The sequence below is a fragment of the Engraulis encrasicolus genome, chromosome 16 (assembly GCF_034702125.1).
Source record: "Engraulis encrasicolus isolate BLACKSEA-1 chromosome 16, IST_EnEncr_1.0, whole genome shotgun sequence".
NCBI classification, from domain to species: Eukaryota; Metazoa; Chordata; class Actinopteri; order Clupeiformes; family Engraulidae; genus Engraulis; species Engraulis encrasicolus.
Window position 1 is genome coordinate 27,895,049 of NC_085872.1, and position 22,299 is coordinate 27,917,347.

General features: G+C 43.4%; 1 protein-coding gene and 1 long non-coding RNA gene across 2 annotated transcripts; one reads left to right on the forward strand and one right to left on the reverse strand.

The window, feature by feature from the left end:
• Positions 1-634: 634 nt before the first annotated feature.
• LOC134466457 (uncharacterized) lies at positions 635-1,447 on the forward strand. Its single transcript, XR_010038306.1, has 3 exons — positions 635-965; positions 1,055-1,135; positions 1,224-1,447. It is a non-coding gene; the product is annotated as an uncharacterized LOC134466457 (long non-coding RNA).
• Positions 1,448-8,600: 7,153 nt separating this feature from the next.
• Positions 8,601-19,444, reverse strand: LOC134465524 (fatty-acid amide hydrolase 2-A-like). Its single transcript, XM_063219227.1, has 11 exons — positions 19,149-19,444; positions 18,127-18,209; positions 17,819-17,955; positions 17,466-17,675; positions 17,029-17,148; positions 16,757-16,892; positions 15,802-15,919; positions 15,419-15,538; positions 14,929-15,040; positions 14,066-14,254; positions 8,601-9,714 (listed from the first exon to the last, which is right to left on the reverse strand). Exons 1-11 carry the CDS (start codon positions 19,335-19,337, stop codon positions 9,512-9,514), a joined length of 1,617 nt encoding a protein of 538 aa, XP_063075297.1. The 5' UTR covers positions 19,338-19,444; the 3' UTR covers positions 8,601-9,511.
• Positions 19,445-22,299: the final 2,855 nt, after the last annotated feature.

The following is a 22,299-nucleotide window of genomic DNA, read 5'->3' on the forward strand; positions in this document are numbered from 1 at the left end:
GCTCCCACTAGCCAGACTATCGGTCCCACCGCCATATAACGGAGCTAGTTATCTTTTGATGTTAGTTTTTTTGTTTCTAACCCTAACCTTAACCCTAAACCTAACCCTAAACCTAAACCTAACCCTAACCCTAAATTGCTTGTATGTGGCAGTGTATACGTGAAATATAATCGGGTGGGACTACACGTCCGGGAGTGATAGAAACACCTGGGACTGCACGTCCGGGAGCGATCTCAGTTGGGAGTGTCCATCTACCACCGGAACGGGGAAGTGACTAGAAATAGAATCTCTGGTAGAACGACTCTGCTGGCTCAAACAACATGTTCTGGGGTATCCTCGAAATTATATGGCCCATGTCCGACTAAAGCATGGGATTTGTTTTTGTTTAGTTTTTATTTATTGCATGTCATTGTAGTCTCGTTATTATTCCTCAACGAAATGCATCTCTTGAAATAGTTTTCGTCAGTGTTTATTTTAGAACACTGTAGTCTCGTCGTCGTCGCGTCTTTTCTCTTGCAGAAGGCTCGTTGACGAATAGTTTTAGTCTCGTCTCGTCTGACGAAATTAACACTGCTTGATTGATATGAAAATGTAATATTTCAGTTGGGCTCCTAGGCTTAAAGGGGGTCCTAAGTGTAGCATATTGGTGCGTGTGCCTTTAAGCCACAGCGGCAATTGGCTGTGGCGCGGTGTGTCATGTGAGTGAGGAGCACCAATTGCTAAGATTTCAGTTTCTTTTAAAAGCGCTACACCTGCTTCATTTTGGCGGCGGCTGGTCGATCATCATTTGGCTCTGGGTTCTGTTGTCACTGGGAGAGCCCGCACCCGTAGGCATCTGTATTCCACGGGGATGTGGAAGCCCTCGTGGGGTTGTTTGGTCCTGCGGTGCGTCTTCTGACCAAGAGCGTAACCGCTTGAGTTTCTGCTGAAGTGCTGGCGTGGGCATTCTCTCTCAACTTCTCCCGGTAGGCCATGCCCCCGTTGTCCCTACGACTGGTTATATTTTAATCGTAAACATTCCTCTCACTGGCTGCATGCCCTCATCTTGTTCCAGGCAGCTGCTGTACCTAGCCTGTCCGTTTTACTGCAGTTGCCCTTGCTGCTGTCGGCGTAGGCGATGTGCCTCGCCCATCGGGTATGTTACACTCTCCACCATTTGCCTTCTAATTATTAAATATGTAGGCTGCCTAGTCATACTTTCCCCCAATGCCTTCTGTCTGCAGGTAGCCTGGGATCAACATATGTAGGGCCGACGGCCCTTGACGCGCTGCTGCTTTTGTTCTCCCGACAAGCATTGTGTACGAGTGTGTGCGTGTGGAGACTTGACGCGCGGTGCGCGCTTTGGAACTGTCCGTGGAGTGCGGTTGGAGAGTGTGTTCGGTGACGCGCGTTGAGCGCTGGGACTCTCAGTCGAGTGTGTGTGAATGCGTGTGTACGTGTGTGTTCTATTTCTTTTGTTTGGTTAATGTACGTTTGATTTCTGTTTTGTTTCTTATTGTATTGATGTATTGTGTGTTGGCCGTGTCGGGTACACCACAAACCTGCGTGCTTTGATGCACTAGTGTGTAATTCAATTTCCAGAGGGACTTTAGCGCCCTCTGGTGGCGTAGTCGGTTCATTGATTAAATCATATTTTTGTCAGTTCACCTGGTCATGCTACATTTGACGTGAAGTCGGCAGGATAGGACATAAGAGACAGGATTTTGGGTTTTTAAGTTTGTTTTACCAACGGACTACTTTGTTGTCTTGATAAATTCAGTGAGGTGCGTGCATGAACTGTTTTGTATGAGAGCTTGTGTGAATGAAACTAGAGAACAAAAACAGCAGCCCGTCTCACGGCCAATCCACACTGGCCGTCCCTCTATCCCTGAGTCTTCAAACCATTGCTTGTCCTGATGGCCTATAACATGGAGGAAGAACGTTGTGAATTCGAGGAACTGAAGCGCGAGGCGGAAAGGCAACAGGAGCAGATACGTCTGATTTCTCAAGGGATAGACCGTCTGAAGAGGCTCCAACCAGGCTCGCGTGGAGCAACTGTCATTTGCTGGCGGTGCCAGCAGCCCGGACACCTGGCCCGGGACTGTGATGGGCAACGGGTCACTGCAGGTGCGCAGCCTTCTCCTGCAGCCAAGTCCGGGACCCATGGTCTGTTCTCCCCACATCGGCCGGACGGAGGACTGACGTCTGGACTGGGGAGTGAACGTTCTAGAGGGGGACTGCCGGGTCCAAGGCATGGACCCATGTCCATCCACCCAAATTCCACCTCTTACTATGTGATTGTGCAATGTGTGTATATGTGTCTATGTGTGTGTATGCTCATGTTGAATTTAATGGGCGCATATTAATGGGTGTGTGCCTGCGTGCGTGGGTATGTGTGATTGTTTACTTGGTGAGTGTGTGCGTGTGTGGGAATGTGTGCGCGCGCATGCGACCGGAGTCCCAGTGGTGGGGAATAGGCTATTCAGGCATCGGGGGTCTCTTTGTTATTGTCGTCGGGGCGACGACAGAAATACTGGGGGAAGATTGTAGCATATTGGTGCGTGTGCCTTTAAGCCACAGCGGCAATTGGCTGTGGCGCGGTGTGTCATGTGAGTGAGGAGCACCAATTGCTAAGATTTCAGTTTCTTTTAAAAGCGCTACACCTGCTTCATTTTGGCGGCGGCTGGTCGATCATCATTTGGCTCTGGGTTCTGTTGTCACTGGGAGAGCCCGCACCCGTAGGCATCTGTATTCCACGGGGATGTGGAAGCCCTCGTGGGGTTGTTTGGTCCTGCGGTGCGTCTTCTGACCAAGAGCGTAACCGCTTGAGTTTCTGCTGAAGTGCTGGCGTGGGCATTCTCTCTCAACTTCTCCCGGTAGGCTATGCCCCCGTTGTCCCTACGACTGGTTATATTTTAATCGTAAACATTCCTCTCACTGGCTGCATGCCCTCATCTTGTTCCAGGCAGCTGCTGTACCTAGCCTGTCCGTTTTACTGCAGTTGCCCTTGCTGCTGTCGGCGTAGGCGATGTGCCTCGCCCATCGGGTATGTTACACTCTCCACCATTTGCCTTCTAATTATTAAATATGTAGGCTGCCTAGTCATACTTTCCCCCAATGCCTTCTGTCTGCAGGTAGCCTGGGATCAACATATGTAGGGCCGACGGCCCTTGACGCGCTAGTGCTTTTGTTCTCCCGACAAGTATTGTGTACGAGTGTGTGCGTGCGGAGACTTGACGCGCGGTGCGCGCTTTGGAACTGTCCGTGGAGTGCGGTTGGAGAGTGTGTTTGGTGACGCGCGTTGAGCGCTGGGACTCTCAGTCGAGTGTGTGTGAATGCGTGTGTACGTGTGTGTTCTATTTCTTTTGTTTGGTTAATGTACGTTTGATTTCTGTTTTGTTTCTTATTGTATTGATGTATTGTGTGTTGGCCGTGTCGGGTACACCACACACCTGTAACTGGTCAGTAGGACCACCCTACCGTAGTTTCTCACGTGCAGTGCTCAGGCCTTATGCCGAGTGTAACTTCGTGTGCTGTGTTAATTATTTATTTCCATGCATGCTTATATTCAACTAGATGTGCTTGCTGTGCTAATTGTGTGTTACATCGTGTTAACTTGTTCTGAAGCTACTCAATAGGGGAAACCTAAGCCAACTCATTATTGTGTGGTTACCTGTCCCGCGCCAATTTACGTTTTGTTTATTTTTGGTCTTAAATAACATTGTATTTTATACCTCCTGACGTATTAAAAAGAAGAAAGTAATTGTTCCCTGTAATCCTGTCTCTGTCGTTCCTTACGAACCTGCGTGCTTTGATGCACTAGTGTGTAATTCAATTTCCAGAGGGACTTTAGCGCCCTCTGGTGGCGTAGTCGGTTCATTGATTAAATCATATTTTTGTCAGTTCACCTGGTCATGCTACATAAGGAAGCATCATACAAAATGTAACGCTTTTGTCAGCTCTGTAACGGTAATGGCCTTTTTCTACCGAAACAGACTCCACTATCATAACAATATCTATATGCACTATGTGTATAACGTGTTATAATATTTCAGTCACTGGGACCTTGAACCAAAAGCATCTTGAAGGCATCTTGAAGACGTTGGTCTCCAAATTTTTGGCAAATCACGTACCTACTAGAGTGTTAGCACGCAAAATTTGGTGGAAATCCTTTCAACCATTCGGAAATTATAGCACAAACAAATGTCGGCCATCTTGAAAGTGATGGCCTCCAAAATTAAATCACATCACTTAGTAATTACAAATTGTTAGCACACCAAAATTTTGTGACAATCCATTCACCCGTTCAGAAGTTATTGCATTAACACTATAATATCCTATAATTTGGACGCCATCTTGAATTTCTCGGAAAGCCCAAGGTGGATTCCCAGGGACTTTTAGTATGTTGTTCCTAAAGGTATTATGAACATATTCTGAGAAATCCAGCTGGTTACTAATTTGTTCCGGGTTGGGCCTATTTTTGAGCTAATACTCTTGACCTAAATATGTGTGCCGATTTTCATAACTTTCCTATGTTTGGTTCTATGGGCTGCCATAGACTTGCAGAGGGAGAACCGTAATACCGTATTGGCCCGAATATAAGACGTGGTTTTTGTTATAAAAATAGTACTCTAAAAAGGGGGGTCGTCTTATTTCCGCGCGCTAGAGGAAAAAGTTTACTTTTTTTTTAACTTTTTTTTTAAACTTAACCTGAATGCGGCCATTAAATGCTTCACAACAATGCCACAAAACTCAATAATGGATGGGTTAAGAGACTGTTTTGTCCATATCAAATTTGCAGATGCTTGTTTCGTTATGACTGTTGCACCGCACGTCTATCAACTGTCAATAGGTGCGATCGAGATGTGTTAACGCATGCATGCGCATTTAGACAGCAATGCACCCTGGATGGAAAATGCTGCATGACGGTTAGATTTCCTGTCAAACTTCGAAATTTCGTCGACGTTGCGTTGACGAGGTGACATGTCACATGGTGTAAAACTATCGCGGGATGAATGCGGCTGCAGTCAGATCTTGCAACCTCTGCAGTTGCTTATCCCCTTCAACGCTCGTCGGCGGACTGCCTCCGAGGTCACGCGTCCATGAACTGGTTGGTCAACAACTCACTCACGTGTGTATATGGGTCTTGTCTCACACCTCTACACAAGTTTGCGCAGGTCCCCACTTCAGCTCCTCCTCACTGCCTGTCCCCCCACTCATCACACGTGGTGTGTTAGTAGAGCAAACCGGTGCGAGCTCATCGTCTCGTTCATATTTGTGGCCGACTTTAAATGCGCTGTATTTAATAACACCCACATCGTGACAACAAGTTCTCGCTCACGTGCTTCCGTCAATGTTGATCGACAGCATAGAACTCGTATTCACCTAGTGTCAACGCGATGCGGACGACAGTGCAAGGGGAAAAACACAAGTCAATCGCGGCTCGTTGCTCTGCTTTTATTTGTGTTTGGTTTTACAGTCTCATCAGGAAAGCTTTGGTCGTTCTCTCTGGTCAGCCGACAACACTACTAGAAACTAAAGAAATGAAGGGTGATTTGACGAACAACCTGTAGGCTAAGTTTTGGATGCTGTCATCAGCCAATCAATGGTCATCTGTGTGTGCGCGAGAAAGCGGCGCCTTTGACAAGCGGTGCCTTTGACGATATGCCTCGCAACGATGCAACAACACAGAATAATGGTTAGGGTAAGAGATTGTCTTGTTCATATAAAATCACTAGGAGTTTTACCCTTGGTACGAAATGAATATCAATCGGACTTTTAATGTCAACGTGGTCCTGATAGGCAGCGCATGGGTTTCAAGTGCAATGCGTCAATCTGCCTTTGGTCACATTCGGTTTCTACAGTCCAACGGAAAACTTTGGATGCATAAAATGAACGGCGATTTGGCGAGACGGCTGCTGTTTAGATATTGCTGTCAACTAAGCATTTCGCAAAATCTGTGCATTGCATAATAGATTGCCTATCTCTACTGGACTGCTTGCCTGGCTGGCGCAGACTAATGCTCTGAGTGTAGGCTATGTTGCGTCGCACCTTAAACGGGCGGGCCCAGGCGGCTGTAGCCTGTAGGTGCCTATTGGCGCTTGACAGGTGAAGTGAGTAAAGAAAGGAAAAGGATTTGAGTAGCCATCTGTGGTCTTATATCATGGAAATTCCATGAAAATTACATTGTGAAATTTGTTGTAAAAAGCCTCAGATTTTCCAACAAATTAAAAACTGCATTTTGAGAAAAGTTTCCAATGTGAAACAAAATTAAGTCTTAAGTCCCAAAACATGAGCCTGAAAATGGGGGGTCGTCTTATAATCAGGATCGTCTTATATTCGGGCTAGGTAATAATAATAATGAGAAAACCTGCTACCTGTAACTCTCAAGGGGCCTTCTCCAGCTTCGCTGCTTGGCCCCTAAAAAGCTTCGATTGGGGTTGATTTTGAGAGGGAGTGGACAGGATTGGGAGACATTCTTTTCAGGAGTGGAGGGGATGGGATTTGTTTCTTTTACTCCAGTCCAGGATGGGACGGGATGGGATTTTTTTTCTGGGACCGGGATGGGACAGGTGTGAAAATCCACTCCTGTGTCTAGTGGACAGCAGGAGTCTGCAGCTGGACACAGTTCTCACCGCTTCTCTGTCCAGCATGGTTCTGCCTATGGCAAAGAAAAATATTTTGTTTAGAAATCTAGTAATTGGTTTTATCTTACAGTTTTGTATGGCCCTTCTAACCCTTTGCACATATTTTCTGAGATGTTTTACATACCTTCAAAGAGCAACTAACATTTGATGAAGGACCAAGGGTTTGGAGGGCTTCAGCGTTAATCCAAAATAGTCTTTTAAAAGGTGCTGTTTGGTAGGGAAATATTAAGGAGTGAGAAAAAACTCCTAAGCAAGTTCTAAAAGTTAAAACGCTTTAATTAATAGACTAGAGCAAATAAAAACAGTAAGCATGTTTCAGCCTTGGCTGGTCTTCATCAGAGCGTAGTCATTGTCAACATCGAGGAAGTTCTTACGCACTATGTAGTCCATTGATTGACAGTAAATAGCCAATAAATCTAGCTATTGGTTTTTTATCCTGCAGTTCTATAGCCTTTCTAGAGCTTTGCACATTCTTTTTACCAGTACCTTCATTTGTAACTCACTAATATTTCCCTTTTATTGTAAAGAGGGACTGTGGTAAACCATTGCCACCACTAGATGGCTGTGTGATGTTATATCTAAAAAAAAGGGAGAAAGAAAGGGTGTGACATATTTGTCAGGGATTGATGTTTTGTTAATAAGAAATCGGTCAGAGGCTTTCTTCGCGGCACACAAGTTCAAACAATTCAAATCTGTTCAGTATCATTAGGGTGACTGCTACTTTTTTAACTGTCTCTAGTGCTTCTGTCCATGACGTGCCTTTTAGTAGCATTAGTACTCGTGTGTCTTTGTGGTTGTGTTTCTCTTCAGTTCGTTTTGGTGTTCCGGTGCTGTGCAAATTGCCTAGTGTTATCAGAGAGAGTAGAGAGAGAGAGGTTCCATTGGCCCATTGTTTCCGGGTTCTATTATTGCAAGGGGGGCGGGGAGGAATCCCCCTTTAGGCAGACCTAGGCAGACCTAAGGACTGTTCTATTCAATGCTAGGAGCATTATGACACGTCCCTTTAGGCAGACCGGAACCTGGTCACGTTAGGTGCCCATAGAAACCTATTATGTTGGCATATCTCTATATACTTAAAGAATCTCTGGTGTTATGTTCCACCTCTAAGCTGGCTGCACACAGATGCAGTTTCTCCTTTCCATTTCCGAGTGCGACGGGAAGCGCGCACCTCATTGCGATTGTCCATTCACATGAGTTTGGGCAGGGGATATGTTTGCATTTATTTATGTGTTTACATTTCATTTTTGAGTATAAGCCAAACAAAAATCTGTGGTCCAATGTTCTTGTTTTAATAGCCATGATGCATATCATTATAAATTATGTTCCTCATTATCCCGTCAGTAGGCATAGGCTATTAAAAAAAAACAAGTTTTCTAAGAGAGCTAGGGCCAGGCCGACACACATTTAAGAATAGGAGCCTGACTCTGAAGCTTGAGAGTAAGGGGTTATGTTCCCACTTCACATTTAAATGTTTATGTCCCTGCAACCTAATATTCTTCAATGCACAATTTGTTGAGAACAATGACTACCAGACATATAGTTTGTACATTGCCCTTCACCAATCCTATACAAGAGTCAGGTCACCAGTGTACCAGTAATTCATAGTGACAAAATATAACATTATTCCATTGCTTGATGATAGCAGCCTACTTCATTAGGGGAACTCTTATTTAAAATTGAAGGTCTTAAAAATCTCAAATACCACTATCTGAGGCCTGAGCACCCCGGGAGATCAGATGCTAGAATCGCCCCTGGTCATATATATTTGGGCCAATTGGAACATGGATTTTTAGCCACGTGGTGTTTTGCAAACGCCTGAACTGTCATGAATGTGCCTCAGCCCCTTCCCTGCTTTTGGTTTCCCTCCTCTGACAGGCAATTGTGAAAGTAAATGATAAAGGAGAGCAATACAATACATTTCCGAAGTCTTAAGTAGGCTATACTGTAATTGTAATTGTACCATATGTACAATAATAATAAGGTGCAGTAAACAATACTCACCAATAATGCAATGAGGGATCTAATTTAATTTGTAACACCCACTGGTGATGAGTGTATTAGTAAGATTGACATCCAGTAGTGATATTGGCTGTTAAAAAGTTAATTTGTACTCAAGAATGTAATAATAGTATAATAATAATGTATTGTTCATACTATGGCAAGAAGCCACTGTTTTTTTTGTCTACATAGCAAGGGCGTATGTTTGGTCACAGCTTTGGTAGGGACACCCCCATCAACACCTGATGCAGTCAATGAAGTAATGGTATGGATAATCTTGACCATCTAGTTCTGAATGCTAGTGGAACCATTAAAAAATGGGACTGAAATTGTACTATAGAGATCGCTAAAACATGTGAAAGAATTAATAGTGTCGTGGAATTAAAACAAAATATTGGAAGGGTCTATTTTGCCTTCCCAAAATATTGATTGTGGCATGTCCCTACCATTCCTATGAAAACTTACGCCGATGCTGAATAGTGATACCATAAACTTTGTCTGGCGAAACTGCAAACAATGTAATTCCCACAGGATTTAATATTTCACTCTTTTGTGAATTATGTGATTGTCCAAATGTACATTTTTCATGAAGATTGCCATTTTAAAACAAAGCATAAATGTTCAGTGATCGTTACAGCAGTGCAGGGGCGATCAATAATGACAACCTCAGTGTGCTAATACTTCAACAAGCAAATACTGTACATGGTCTTTATATGTTCCCACTTACCAAGTGCATTTTAAATCTCTTCATTGATATGGTTGCACAAATATTAAAAAAACACATTTCCACTTGTTCACCTTACTCTGTTAAACGTAAGCATTTCATTAACAACATTGTACAGTAATGATGAATGTATTGGATGGATGCACATATCGACATTTCTGTGCTAAGGTGCAGTGGTGGTGGGTGCTGCTGGTTCTTTGCCTGGGTCCGTCCATCCTCCAAAGGCCTTCTCTAGGTACACAGCAGTGGCGAGGCAGAGGCGGTCCTGCAGCTTCCCCGCCACCAGCTGCACTCCGAGGGGCAGGCCCTCCCTGCTGAGCCCCAACGGACACTGGGTCACGGGGAGACCAAGTATGTTGAATATGCCTAGGGAGAAGCAATCATGAACGTTTTTGTTAATGCAATACGAAATCTTCACAATGTCTGTTGTGTTGAGTGCAAAACTAACATACTGCAAGAGTGGTTGAATGTCGTGTCTGTCTATCTGCTGTGGTGCTGTGGTCAGGGTCATACAATGGACAGTGGAGACGGTACTTGTTCCACTATCTTAAGGATGATATGTAGCGGGGGATGGGGGTGGGATCTAGCCTGGGAGTACCCATGCTGCCTTGCGTGTTCTTTTCGAACTGCTGCGTTTGCCGCCAGACAAGGTGGGATCGGTCACACTTGCCAGAGTATCAGGTAAAAGACCTTGCGAATCGTACAGACTGGTCAAAAAAACACGTATAGATTAAATTACATTTATTTATCAAAATAAATATGCTAAACGAACAGTAGACGTTTACACAGGCCTACACATGGGGTGAATTCATGCATTCACCCAGGGCCGTCTCTAAAGAATGGGCTGAACGGGCTGCAGCCCCGGGCATCACCGCTAGGGGGGGCCTCCGGTCGCGGAATGTCAAATGACAAAAAATAATAGAAGAAAAAAAAAAGAAAACGAGCGAAAATGTCGAGCCATAGGAAACAGGAGAGCGGAGCAAAAAAACGAAAATTGGTAGAAATAAAAAAGGAAAGAGCCAAAGAATTATTACAGAAAACACCCAAATTAACCAACCTGTGGAGTAGTCAGCCTGCTGTAGCGGCTACCACCTGCAAAGATTTTTTCGGTAGGCCTACACATTCTGGTCCTCCTTGCTCAACTCTCGAGCAGCATGTGGCTCGCCTTTGCAGCTCGCAATGTTAGTCTATAGAGCTCTTCAGTAACGCGGAAGCATGTAGTAGACTGTAGTCTTTATTGTTAGCATTTAAGGACATCCTGGTTCGTATCGGCTTCCGGCCTCCCATTGGGAATGAATAGGGGCCAGTTTCAAATAAGCTCCGAGTGCAAGCACGCGCTTAGCGAACCCCCGCAAGCTGTCGAGGGTGTTAAAAATAGGCTGTAGGTATGACATGGTTGATCATTTTGTGTCAAACTTCGACATAAATACGATGTTGCGTCCATATGCTAAACCCGGAAACTTTTGGCGACTACAGAAGCGGCGCCTGTATCTAACGTCATGTACGTGCGAAGGGTTGTATCCATGGCAACCAAAGGAAAGCATGTAGTTCGGAAGTTTTAATGATCAGAAAGGGGTTAGCAATATTGAATTAAAATCGTCATGATTTAACATGTGAATACACCAACATGATGATACGATCCGTTCCACTAATGAGAAAGGGATGCGGGGACACGCTAATGTTCGTTGTTGGCGTGCAACTTATATTTTTGCCAAACCTGAATCTCTATGGCGTGTTGCAATGTAAAAAAATCGCCATAGAACCCGAACGCCAACCGCCGCATACAAGTTGACGTCAACGCTGAAGAGCTCTATTGTACGGTCCGCATGAAAAGGGTAGCCTACTGTTGTGCTGGCTGTCTATCAGCTGTCAATTGGGAGGGAAAGTAATCTCATCGCCCCCTGCTGGCAACGTTCCAACCCCCTGCAACAAATGAATGTTTTTTTCTGTGAAAAATTACATCTCGGCCCTGACGACGAAGTAGAAGTAGTGGCAGTCATATTATGGGCATGTTGGCCCGTTTTATCGAACCAGGTGGTAAAATGTTCGGTTTTTCACTGATCTGAGCTGATTTTAATATTCTTTAAAAAGCTAATACAGAACTACACTGACTGGCATGTGTGGCTTGTTTACTCCATGTAATTAGCATAGCCAAATTAGCATAGCCAAACATGAGCCAGAGAGGTGGTTACTCGTCACCACAGAAGCCATCATATCTACTAGAGAATTTAAAACCATACCAAAATGATCGCGTGTATATATGTGTAATAAGAAGACAATGTGGAACTCATAGGATTACAAGAATGTGAAGATATGCGAAGAACTTGCGTTCGTTCGCGTTCATTTGTTTCTCTGTGTTGTCAACGAGGCGCGAAGCACAGCATGCTGGGAGCTGTAGTCCGTTTCCGACCAGATTGGCACAATTTCTATTTTTCTTAAAAGGGCAAAAAATGACTTGAGATTTTCACAGGTAGTAGTTCATGCTATTGTGTACGCTGAAAAATGTGTCTGGTGTTATAGTTCCAAGTCATATCTTTGTGGGATTTTTTTAAAAACTTGTCTATGGGAGTTTCAATAGGATCATCCTGGTGTTTGGAACGTAACCGCTAGGATCGCTGTTTTCCACTTTCCCTCCCAATAACGCCACGCGGACTTACTAAAGCCCTGATCAAAAAGCGAACCGCGAGATATTACATTCCTCACGCAACGTTTTGGTATCTATGGCGCTGCGCGTGCATAGTAGACTTCATCATCATGGTAGGCTATGATTTCGCGACATCGGCAACTTCGTCAGCATTTAAGATAGTGTTAGTCATGTCAACGTTATTGTTTTGAAAGATGTAATTGCTGTCAATGCCAACAGACAGTCAATTAGTTTCTAGTCGCTGAAACACCTTAAAAATAGCGACAGATAAGAGAGAAGGTGGGAGTCTTTGACAGTGAGAGAAGGCGGGACATATCTCACAGACGCACGCCTATGGCAAGCCGTTTTAACATAGCCTATAGTTTTTTTAAGTGACAAGTTTTTTTTTTCTTTCTTGTAGGCCCATGTAGACCATCCTAATTTGAGTTTATAATTTCTAATATATCAGTTTCAGTAGCCTACAATCTTAAATAGCCCTAGTGTAATATTGTATGCAATAATTTGTTTCATTAGTAGGCCTACATTGGATAGGCATATAGCCTACTACATTTAGACTGATAGGTTGGCAAATAGCCTACATTTCCATTGTGGAATATTATATTAGACCTACATAGGTTATCTACACAGTACATATGCAAATTATTATTAATTATTTTATTTTATTAATTTAAAAAATATTTGTATTTTATTTATTATTTATTTTATTTATGATTTATTATTATTTTTGGGTTTCGCGCGCTATGCGATTAATCACGATTAATCACAGAAAGTCATTGAGTTAATGCGATTAAAGATTTTCATGTTTGCCCACCCCTAGAAATAATATCACCAGTTAACTTTAAACGGTATCTGTCATAGATTGGTAGGCCTACTGTGTACGCTGATGTGTCAGTGGGTTTGTGTGACGTCATGCGTCAGAACATGATATGAAGGGCCCCATCCGGGTAATCAAAAGCCCCGGGCCTCAGAAAGTGTTAATCCGGCCCTGCATTCACCCCATGCCAAACCAACAATGTAGACAATGTTACAATCTCAAACTTTACCCCCACCGCTAGTAAATATTGTACCCCTATCTTAACCTAAACATAAATGCAGTTCTTAACACGTGCTGATCAAATGTTTTCTGACCTCTTTGCTGGCTATTGCCAGATTAATATACACAAGTGAGTGTAAGTATAAAACAAACAGGACATCGGAGTGTTTCTGGGTCTTGACTCTTCACCTTTTTTCCTTGGTGCTCATCAGTGTAGGCCGGGTTCTCTCAAACTTTTTCCAGGTAGAGAAATCTGAGGCACTCAAGGTTACAATTTAAAAAAACTTTTTACACGGCTACAATACCTACGCGTTAAGGCCCTTATGGACTTCTTCATGGCGTATTGCCAAATAAAAAGTAAAACAAAAATGTAACCTTGAGTGCCTCGGATTTCTCTCCTGGAGAAAGTTTAACCCCTTAGCGCAGTGATATGGCTCTCTGTAATGTCATAGCAATGTTGTTATGATGTAGTTAAGCATGTTCAGCAAGTGAATAGGGTCACCGGTGAACCCAACTGCAGTAAGAGGCTACGATAAAGTCTAGTTTGAGAACCATCTATTTATTTTCTTGTAAAGGAGGTTGAGCTAAACAATCCATAATATTATCAAAGCTTGATGGAAAGCTGCAATCGCATCTGGTGTCGACATGGTGGATCTGTAAACAAACTACAAGCTCCAATTTGTATGATGACTTGCCCTCCCTCCCCGTTCTGAGGTTCTGATCCCAAATTCAGGTGAAGATGTCGGCAAGGGTTTCCATGCTGTCCTTGAGATTTGAACGAGGACACAGGGGATTCCCAGGCTAACTCCACACGGCAACAAACAAAGAAAACTCCCAGCCCTAAGTTACTGCGACGGTATCCCGGGTTCGATTCCTGCCCGGGTCATTTGCCAGTCCTTCCCCGTCTCTCTCTCTTCCCACTCATTTCCTGTCCCTCTGTCAATGTCCTATCCCCCCACCCCCCCACCCCAAAAAAAACCCAACGAAAACGGCCGACCTCCCTGGGTGTCAGTGTGTGTTGGAGTAGAGGTCTGGCTCACCTGTGTAAGCGAAGTTGAAAGGTGTGAGGAGAGGGTGGTGGTGGTGAGGTGCTATGTGGGGGTGGGAGGGGTACAGCAGCACCCCGTCCGTGCCCAGCAGGTCCTCTAGCTCCTGCTGCAGGGTGTCCTTCTGCTTCATGAGGAAGGGCGACAGGCGCGTCTTCTGGAACATCTCCGCCAGCGCCAGGCCTGGGGAGAGGCGAGTATAGAGAAGGGACAAAGGAGTCACGAGGACGATTGGATAAGAGGTCAGTAAACGGCCGTAGAAGCAAATAGAAAATTGTTGCAGCCATCTACATAATTTTACCTTCAATACATGAAGAGTTCAGATGCAAACCCCCTAACTCCATTTCTGAAGACCTGCACTTCTATATTTTTAGAGAACCCAGTTGTTGGTTTGGTTTACATTCATGTACTTGATAATACATATAAATAGTTATATTACATAAATAAAATTAAAAAAATATGCAATTTTGATAGCTTTGAAGTGAATAAAAATGAATTAAGATTATTTTCTGAAAAGGCACTTAGGGATTTTACATCTGAACTCTTCACATGTTGTCAAACCAAGTCCATACTCGTAAGTGTTTTGTAAAGGCAGTAAGTGTTTTCAATGTTTCAACAACCCAGTTTAATTTGATGGTGCATAGTGGTGCAGATGTTGGGACTTTTTTTGTAAAAGAGGCCCAAAAGACATTACACACATAAAGTGATTTTGGTATTTACGAATTCGCTAACACATAATCTTAAATGCCTACGTGTCAGCATGCAGTGCACATACTCAAGAGATAGACAGGGGGATGGTAAAACAAACTGGAGGAATGCTCTGGTCAGGGAGAATACAATCAAAATGTTGCTGTTACCAATGGCAGCCAACGTGTGAGAAGAGAGTCCAAACATCGACTTGAAGAGCTCCCACAAAGGCCAAACCCTGCTGCCCTTATTTGCCATCAGGTCAGAAAAGGTAGTTGGTGGCTGCACGAAAAAAAAAAAAAATACAATGGGGTCAGAGATACTCAAGCATATAAAAGACGAGACAAGCTAGTTACCCACGCAACTCAGAAATTTGCGAAAGTGTTTTGACAAAATGCATGCATTTCAAATATCCCTTACATAGTACATACTGCTTTTGGTGGGTGAAGACTAACTTAGGTAAATGAATATTCGCCTAATAATTGGACAATGTAGCCAATGCTTGTATTTTAATAAAGGGATCGCTTATGCATCTGATTTCTTATTAAATTTCTTCTTATTTTTTCATACAAAGTGGTTTGTGTCATATCATAAGGCCACCCTCAGACCACTAGTAACAATGTATTTATCTTGTACTTGACAACTGAGTGCTGCACAAACCTTTCCATCCTTTCCAGGAGATGCCATCATAGCTCCCCAGATTTGAAAAGAGTATTTCAACTGAGGAATATGCAGCGTTCGAACTTTGACCCCAAGCTGGCTCTCAATGCACTCCACCACCTACAAGAAAAAAAGAGTAACCTCATTTGGCTGCATGTAGAATAGAAAAGAATAGAATAGAAGAGAAGAGAAGAGAAGAGAAGAGAAGAGACGAGACGAGACGAGACGAGAATAGAAGAATACAATAAAATAGAATAGAATTTATTGGCATGGATTGTCAGCATGGAATTTGTCTGGTGGTCTCACTGTATGAAAACAATATTCCAATAATAGGCAAGCACACACAAGTTTGCATAGTCTCTCACAGGTACAGAAACATTTACCCTTCTCTGTGCTTCAACAAGTTGTGGATCCACAGGCGAAATCAACGGAGAGCCGCCATCGTGAGGAACCGAGAAGAATCTTAAAGTCTTCAGATCAACCTCAGATGACAAACACAATCTACAGATAAGAAAGACCTATTTATTCACCATTGCACACCAACAACTTAATTTGTTCTGATGTGATTTGATGATGGTGCCGTCAGAGTGATTTTTTTTTTCAGGAAGTCCTTGTAAGTAGTCTGGCTGTGTCACAGCAAGCTTGTAGAAGAAACTTGATCTGGTAACCCTTCAATAGATAGCACATTCCAGAACATCATAAAGACCTTAACGTTTAAAGCTTAACACAGTTTGATGTCTGAACATCCAACAGACAATCAATCCTGATATCCAAATGTTATGGATGCAGTTTACAGTAAGCTTTTAAAATGGGAAGATTGGGCAGCAATGGGCACTATGTAAAAGAAACATTCAAGGTTGCATTCAGTTATTAACCCCACTGTGCAGAGTCTGTTATAACGTACTGTCATCAAAATTGTAATGACCAAGTCTGTTACTTAAGGCAATTTGTAATATTGTAATATATATCTATGTTGTTATGATGTAGTAGAGTCTTTTCAGCAGCGGTGAGCGGGCTCATCGACGGGCCCCTCTGCACAAAGAGGCTACTACAGAGGTGCTGTGCTGCCCTACAAAGCAAAAAGGCAGTAACTGCGCTGTTGTCAAAAATGAGTTACTATGACTTCAATGACAAATATATCAAAACATTAATTTAAATAAAATGATTAATCTGCATAAAAGGTGGTAATATAAAGTAACAAAACTGCTGCATGTCAATAATCTCTCCAAAACTACTAAGACTGGATTGCAGTATCATTTTAAAGTCATTTTACTTAGTTTGGAGCTCTGTGCAGTTACTGCCTTTTTGCTTTGTAGGGCAGTGTGGCTACCCAACTACCTGTCTGTGTTGGGACCCCCCATGATCTTCAGCATAGGCAGGAGGTCTTCAGCGTAGCGGCACATGGGCCCCGTACAGAGGAAGGTGAGCTGCGGCCCAGATGCGGGAGGGTACTGGCCCTCATTTGGAACTACCCCTGGAGAAAGACAGGCAGAGGAGGTGACCAAGACAGACACAATGACACCAAGCATACAGATCTATCGAGAATGTACATAATAGTGGCATCCAATGTTTTTCAGCATGCCAAAACGAGACGGGCTGTCATGTGTTACCTGACGTTGGTTTATGCCCAAAAATGCCATTGAAAAAAGAAGGCATGCGTATACTTCCTCCGATATCTGAACCTACTCCGATCACAGAGCCTGCTGCGCCCAAAACACTTCCTTCTCCACCTGGACAAATAAAGAGCACACAAGGGAAAATGGATGTTGATAATGTTTCATCAGTCAACATATCTTACATATCTTTTTACATAGCATCCTTGACCTGTCTCACAAGTTGGCTCTTCACACTGTAAATAGGGCAGTGTGTAGAACCTCCATGACATAGCATTTTTTAGTTGACACCAATGTAGATTTCACACTGCATATCTCAGTCGTTCATTTCATTCATCTTGGGTCAATAGTATACTTTTTACAAAGCAGCCCTTTCAAACGCACCAATGAATGATCCCATTTTCACGATAGACTTGAGTGTGAAAGTAACTCACCGGAGCTGCCTCCAGCTATCCTGCCTAGGTCATAGGGGTTTTTGGTCATGCCGTACAAATGGTTATGGGATTCCAGCCACATGCACAGCTCACTGCAGTTGGTCACACCAAGAGGGATGGCCCCTGCCCTCTTCAGAAAGGCCACACTGGGAGCATCATTGGACGAAATCACATCTTTCCTCGAGATCACCCCAGTGGAATTGGGCATACCTGCAGCAGTGGGAGTGAATGTGGTGTCACAGATAGCCAATGTGACATGTACTGTTAACATTATTTATTCATTTTCAATGGGCCACAGTGTGTTATATAGGCTGATAGCCAATGGGTATACAGCCAATTGCAGAGTAGGCTACCTTGTAGAGCGAATGCCTCTTTGACAGTAAACGGCACCCCCAGTAGCGGAAGACGATCTTCCAAAACATCCTCCCCTCCCGTCTCCTCTTCAATAAGTTTGTCTACCTGAGAGGCTTCTTGTAATGCTGCAGCAAACCTGTAATACATTTTGCCTTGGTTAGGTTCATTTCATACACTATGACGTATAGGCAGTAGGGTAATATGGTCTTTAAAAGTTTGACTGCCAAATATTTTAAACAAGCAAGGAAGAGGCACACTTAAAGAGAAAGGCCTACTGTAGTACACACACACACACACACACACACACCGTTCCTTGACCACAGCGTTGATCAATGGGTTGACTTCTTGAATCCGGTCGATATAGGCTTGCACCACTTCCACACTTGTAACCTAAAAGCAAAAACACCCAAAATCACCCGCGCAAAAGCTTGTTAAATATGTGTTACTTACAGAATAATATATAATTAACAGGCTGACAGGCACAACACAATTGAACATACTTAGTCACAAATGGCCCATAGGCCTAGGCCAGTGGTTCCCAAACTTTTTTTCCTTGCGCACCCCCTTGCACATTTCAATGTGGTTTGCACACCCCCTACGCGAATGTTGCACATGCGCACATTATGGAGTCATTTTGGGGAATCCTCATTTCCAAGAGACCTGGCGCTTTTTCTACCTTCATTGCAATGGAACTTGTTGCATGACAAATCTAGGAGTTAGAAATTACCCTTCAGATGAACCCTTAGTACAATTCACAACAATTAAAAACTACTTCATGTTCATTAATTCTGTGTAAAAACGCACATCAATATTGCTCTATTCAGCTCGTGCACCCCCTTGAGGCAGGCCCCAGTTTGGGAAACCCTGGCCTAGGCTATGGGTTGTTGTTGGTCAGCTTTAGGTAGCTTGAACAGTTTGACCCAATGACGTGTATATAGGTCAGTGGTTTAACCTTTGAACAAGTTTGTGCAATTGTGTGGCAAAGCCACTATTATGCCGCCACTAATTTTTCACGGTTGCGCAGTATGTCAATGTTGGATAGACAACTGATTATGACCACAGCCGGTTATAACGTTAGAACATCTCTGTTATTACACAGACAATTGAAGGAAGGAAATACATTGGAGCTCTATTTTTGTAACTGTGTACAGGGGCTACTCTGTTGTCAGAAACTACAGCGCCCACAGTGCACCGCATTTTCCACTGGATGTTACTTTGTTGGTTTTTAATTAACCGAAAATAACCCAAAGTCGTAATGTCTCGTGTTGTCAAGCGCATAAACAGGAACCACAGATCTGTCACAGTGTTGGTTAAGTTAGCATTTCCTACCTCTTTGCGACGAATTTGGCGAGCGAGTTGCATCGCCGTTACCGTTAAAATTGGGTTGGTGATTGGTGGGAGTCGCGGAGACCTGTCAGACTTTCGCCGGGATGCAGTCAGTGTGAAAACACAATGTAGCATCCTTACTACGGCGCGTAGTATCCATGTGATGAAACGCTCGAAGATAGTTCGTGCCATTCTTTACATCCAAGCTTGAGCTACCTCATACCGAAACAATAATACCTTGAGACACAGGAATTGCTGCTTCACATGCCCCAGCATGCAACGCGGTGCTAGAAACTGGGTGAAATGCAATAGCATTGTCACTGGGACACAGAGTCGGCTCCAGCGCACATCTCTTGGTGGGGCGTAGGTAAACAACGGTGGGGCACTGCCATTTATCAAGTTTGAGTCAAGTTCACCTATAGAACTGGTGGCAGTTACGTTTAGTTTAACCTACCCACTGCACAGGCTGATCGCGCTACTACTGTGGAAAATACTTCCTCCTCCCTACCAATAAGTACACCAATATGTCTGCAAGCAAGATTGTTTAGTGCAAGGTGGAAACCACATTCAGCACAGACGCGATATGTGTCCAGGATTACACTGTACTTTTTTAGGCCGTCAAGATACACAACATGGCAATTCACAGCAACAGGGGACGCTGATAACCCCAAGCGATACGAGCATTTTGGACAAAAACGCTATTTGATTTTGAGCTCTGCTTCTCAGCGTTCCTTTCACTACACCACTCCAAAATATAGATCCAAATGGTTGCGTTGTAATAGGCTACCGCTTACAGCAACAATTTACATTATGCATTCAACAACGGAATAACACTCCACTGGGATTATCATTCTGGTAGCCTGTGAAATAGCTAATGAAGCCAGACGTGGACATGCTATGGACCATGGACAGCTACCACCTCCGGTAGAAAAGACTCGAACCTAGAGTAGACAGTCAGAAAATAGGCACGGCATAGTGCGTCATTCGCAGACATCCCGATCTTCCAAAGAGCCGTCAAACTACCCCACTCATCCTCACTAAGCGTCATACCACTGACACCAATAGCGGACCCAGGCTAAATGTAGGTGGCATGGACGCTGAAATATTCTACAGTAGTTTGTCTCGAGGATGGACATTTCAAAGAATGTCAGACGAGCCGAACCTCAAAGCGTGTAGTCTATTAATACAGCGTTTGATTTTTTTAAAACTATGCGTCGTTAGGACAGCAAACAACATTATCAATTGGGCGCACTGGCGAAGTGAACACAAAGACGCAAGACCAAAATCCAGGAACCCACTGCCCCTGTGTTCTGTTGCCAAAATCACTCGTGATGAATTGTTCATCTTTGAGACATGTACCCATTGCTATGTAGTCATTCAAAACATTCTCACTAGTTAAGCTTACGCCTGAAATGTGAAGTGAAACACTGTAAAACACATAGGCCTACATTGTGCAACCGATCTATTTTTCAACAACTCATCTTGACAACCTGCCTACTCCGCTGTCGTTTTGACATTTAAATAGCCTTGAGGGAGTTTTTTCAAACTCTTCATAGAGGAAAGTAAACGCAAAACGTGATGAGCATGGGCACAGAGTTTAATGTGCACAAAATCTTTTAAAAGAATAGAGCTACTACATCTGATAAGCGCACCGATGGGTAACCAAACTTCAAAGCCAAACTTAGCCAAACTTCAAAGCATGAGGGGCTAGTAGTAACAACAATCGCACAGGCAAAATCAAATAGACCCAAGTCAAGATGCCGCGGCGGGCAAATTTAACAATCACATTTCCTTACCTTAAAATGCTGTCTTACAGTGCTTCTCGCAATTATTCACACCGTTTGACATATCCAACCCAGCTACCAAACTGCTAACATTGTTTTGCTTGTTGTCTCCATTCCGCCTCCAGCAGGCTAGATGACAATGTCATCATGACATTTTTGCATTACCCACATCCAGAAATATGTCATACGTGGATGGGTTACTTATGTTGTTTTAACTATTATGACATTATAACAAATCAATATGTATTATTATCATTATTATTTTACTGTTGAGGGAGATATCGCGCGCTAGTAGGATGGGTGACGTACACAACGCTACGGTGTGCCTTTGAGGACAAACTGCTTGCTTTACCCACAGATTGTCACATGCCGATGTCATTAGTGCCAGATGACTAAAATGCAAGCAAAACCAAAATATATGTTCCCCATTTTAATTGTATTGCTGTTACTTTGCACGTGTAATTTAAAAAGGATATTAAAATTAAACAGTCAAAATGCAATGGTTTAAAGTGTGTTATATATTTTTTTGTCCTGTGTTGGGTGCTGGGGCACCAGTGGCCACTAGGGGGGGCACTGCCTACAAATGCCCCCCCATAGCGCCGACGCTGCTGGGACAACCTGTTTTTACGAGAGTTACGGTAGTGGAACGTGTTGAGAGATGGACATTCCAAAAAGACCATAAAATGTTTCTCTGCTACATTCATTGTGCTACTGAATGACTGGAGCATTGTCGCGCAATTGGGGTTACTCTGGGGTTACTCTGAGGGTACACGGATGGATGGCGCCCCCAGAGACTGCACCAGCATCAGGACCATGGACATTGATCCTGTAGCTCGAAATAGCCATCAGAAATAGGCCTAACCATAGACATAGACGTCTGGGCCTAACGCCTTGCACAAGTTGTTCCCAAATTATTTCCCGTCTCAATTTAAAATGGTATGGCTTATTTCCTAACCACTATTGCCTCTTTGGCCTCAGGTGCCACCTCTTTCTCAATTGTTTTTTTCCCAGTCCAAACAGAATTGCAATATGGTGGCTTAAGAAGGGATTGTCAAGTGTCATTCCCTGGCTTATTTCCATGAGTTAAAAAAAAAGCTGGATAGCCTATTATTCACTGTAACAGATTATGAATAATGTTTTTTTCCCTCAGAGAAATGTGTTGTCTCAAATATTTTTCTTGTGATGCAGGCCCTACGTGTTTGTAAAAAAAAAAAAAAATATTTAAGTAGTAATATAATATACATTGTTAATATATTGCTTAGAGGTAACATAGGTCATTGTTGAAATATTACTAATGTGCAATGCATGAAAAGTAAGAGAAGGTCGCACCATGCATTCGACTTTCGGCATTCTGCCTTCAAAACGTGCCT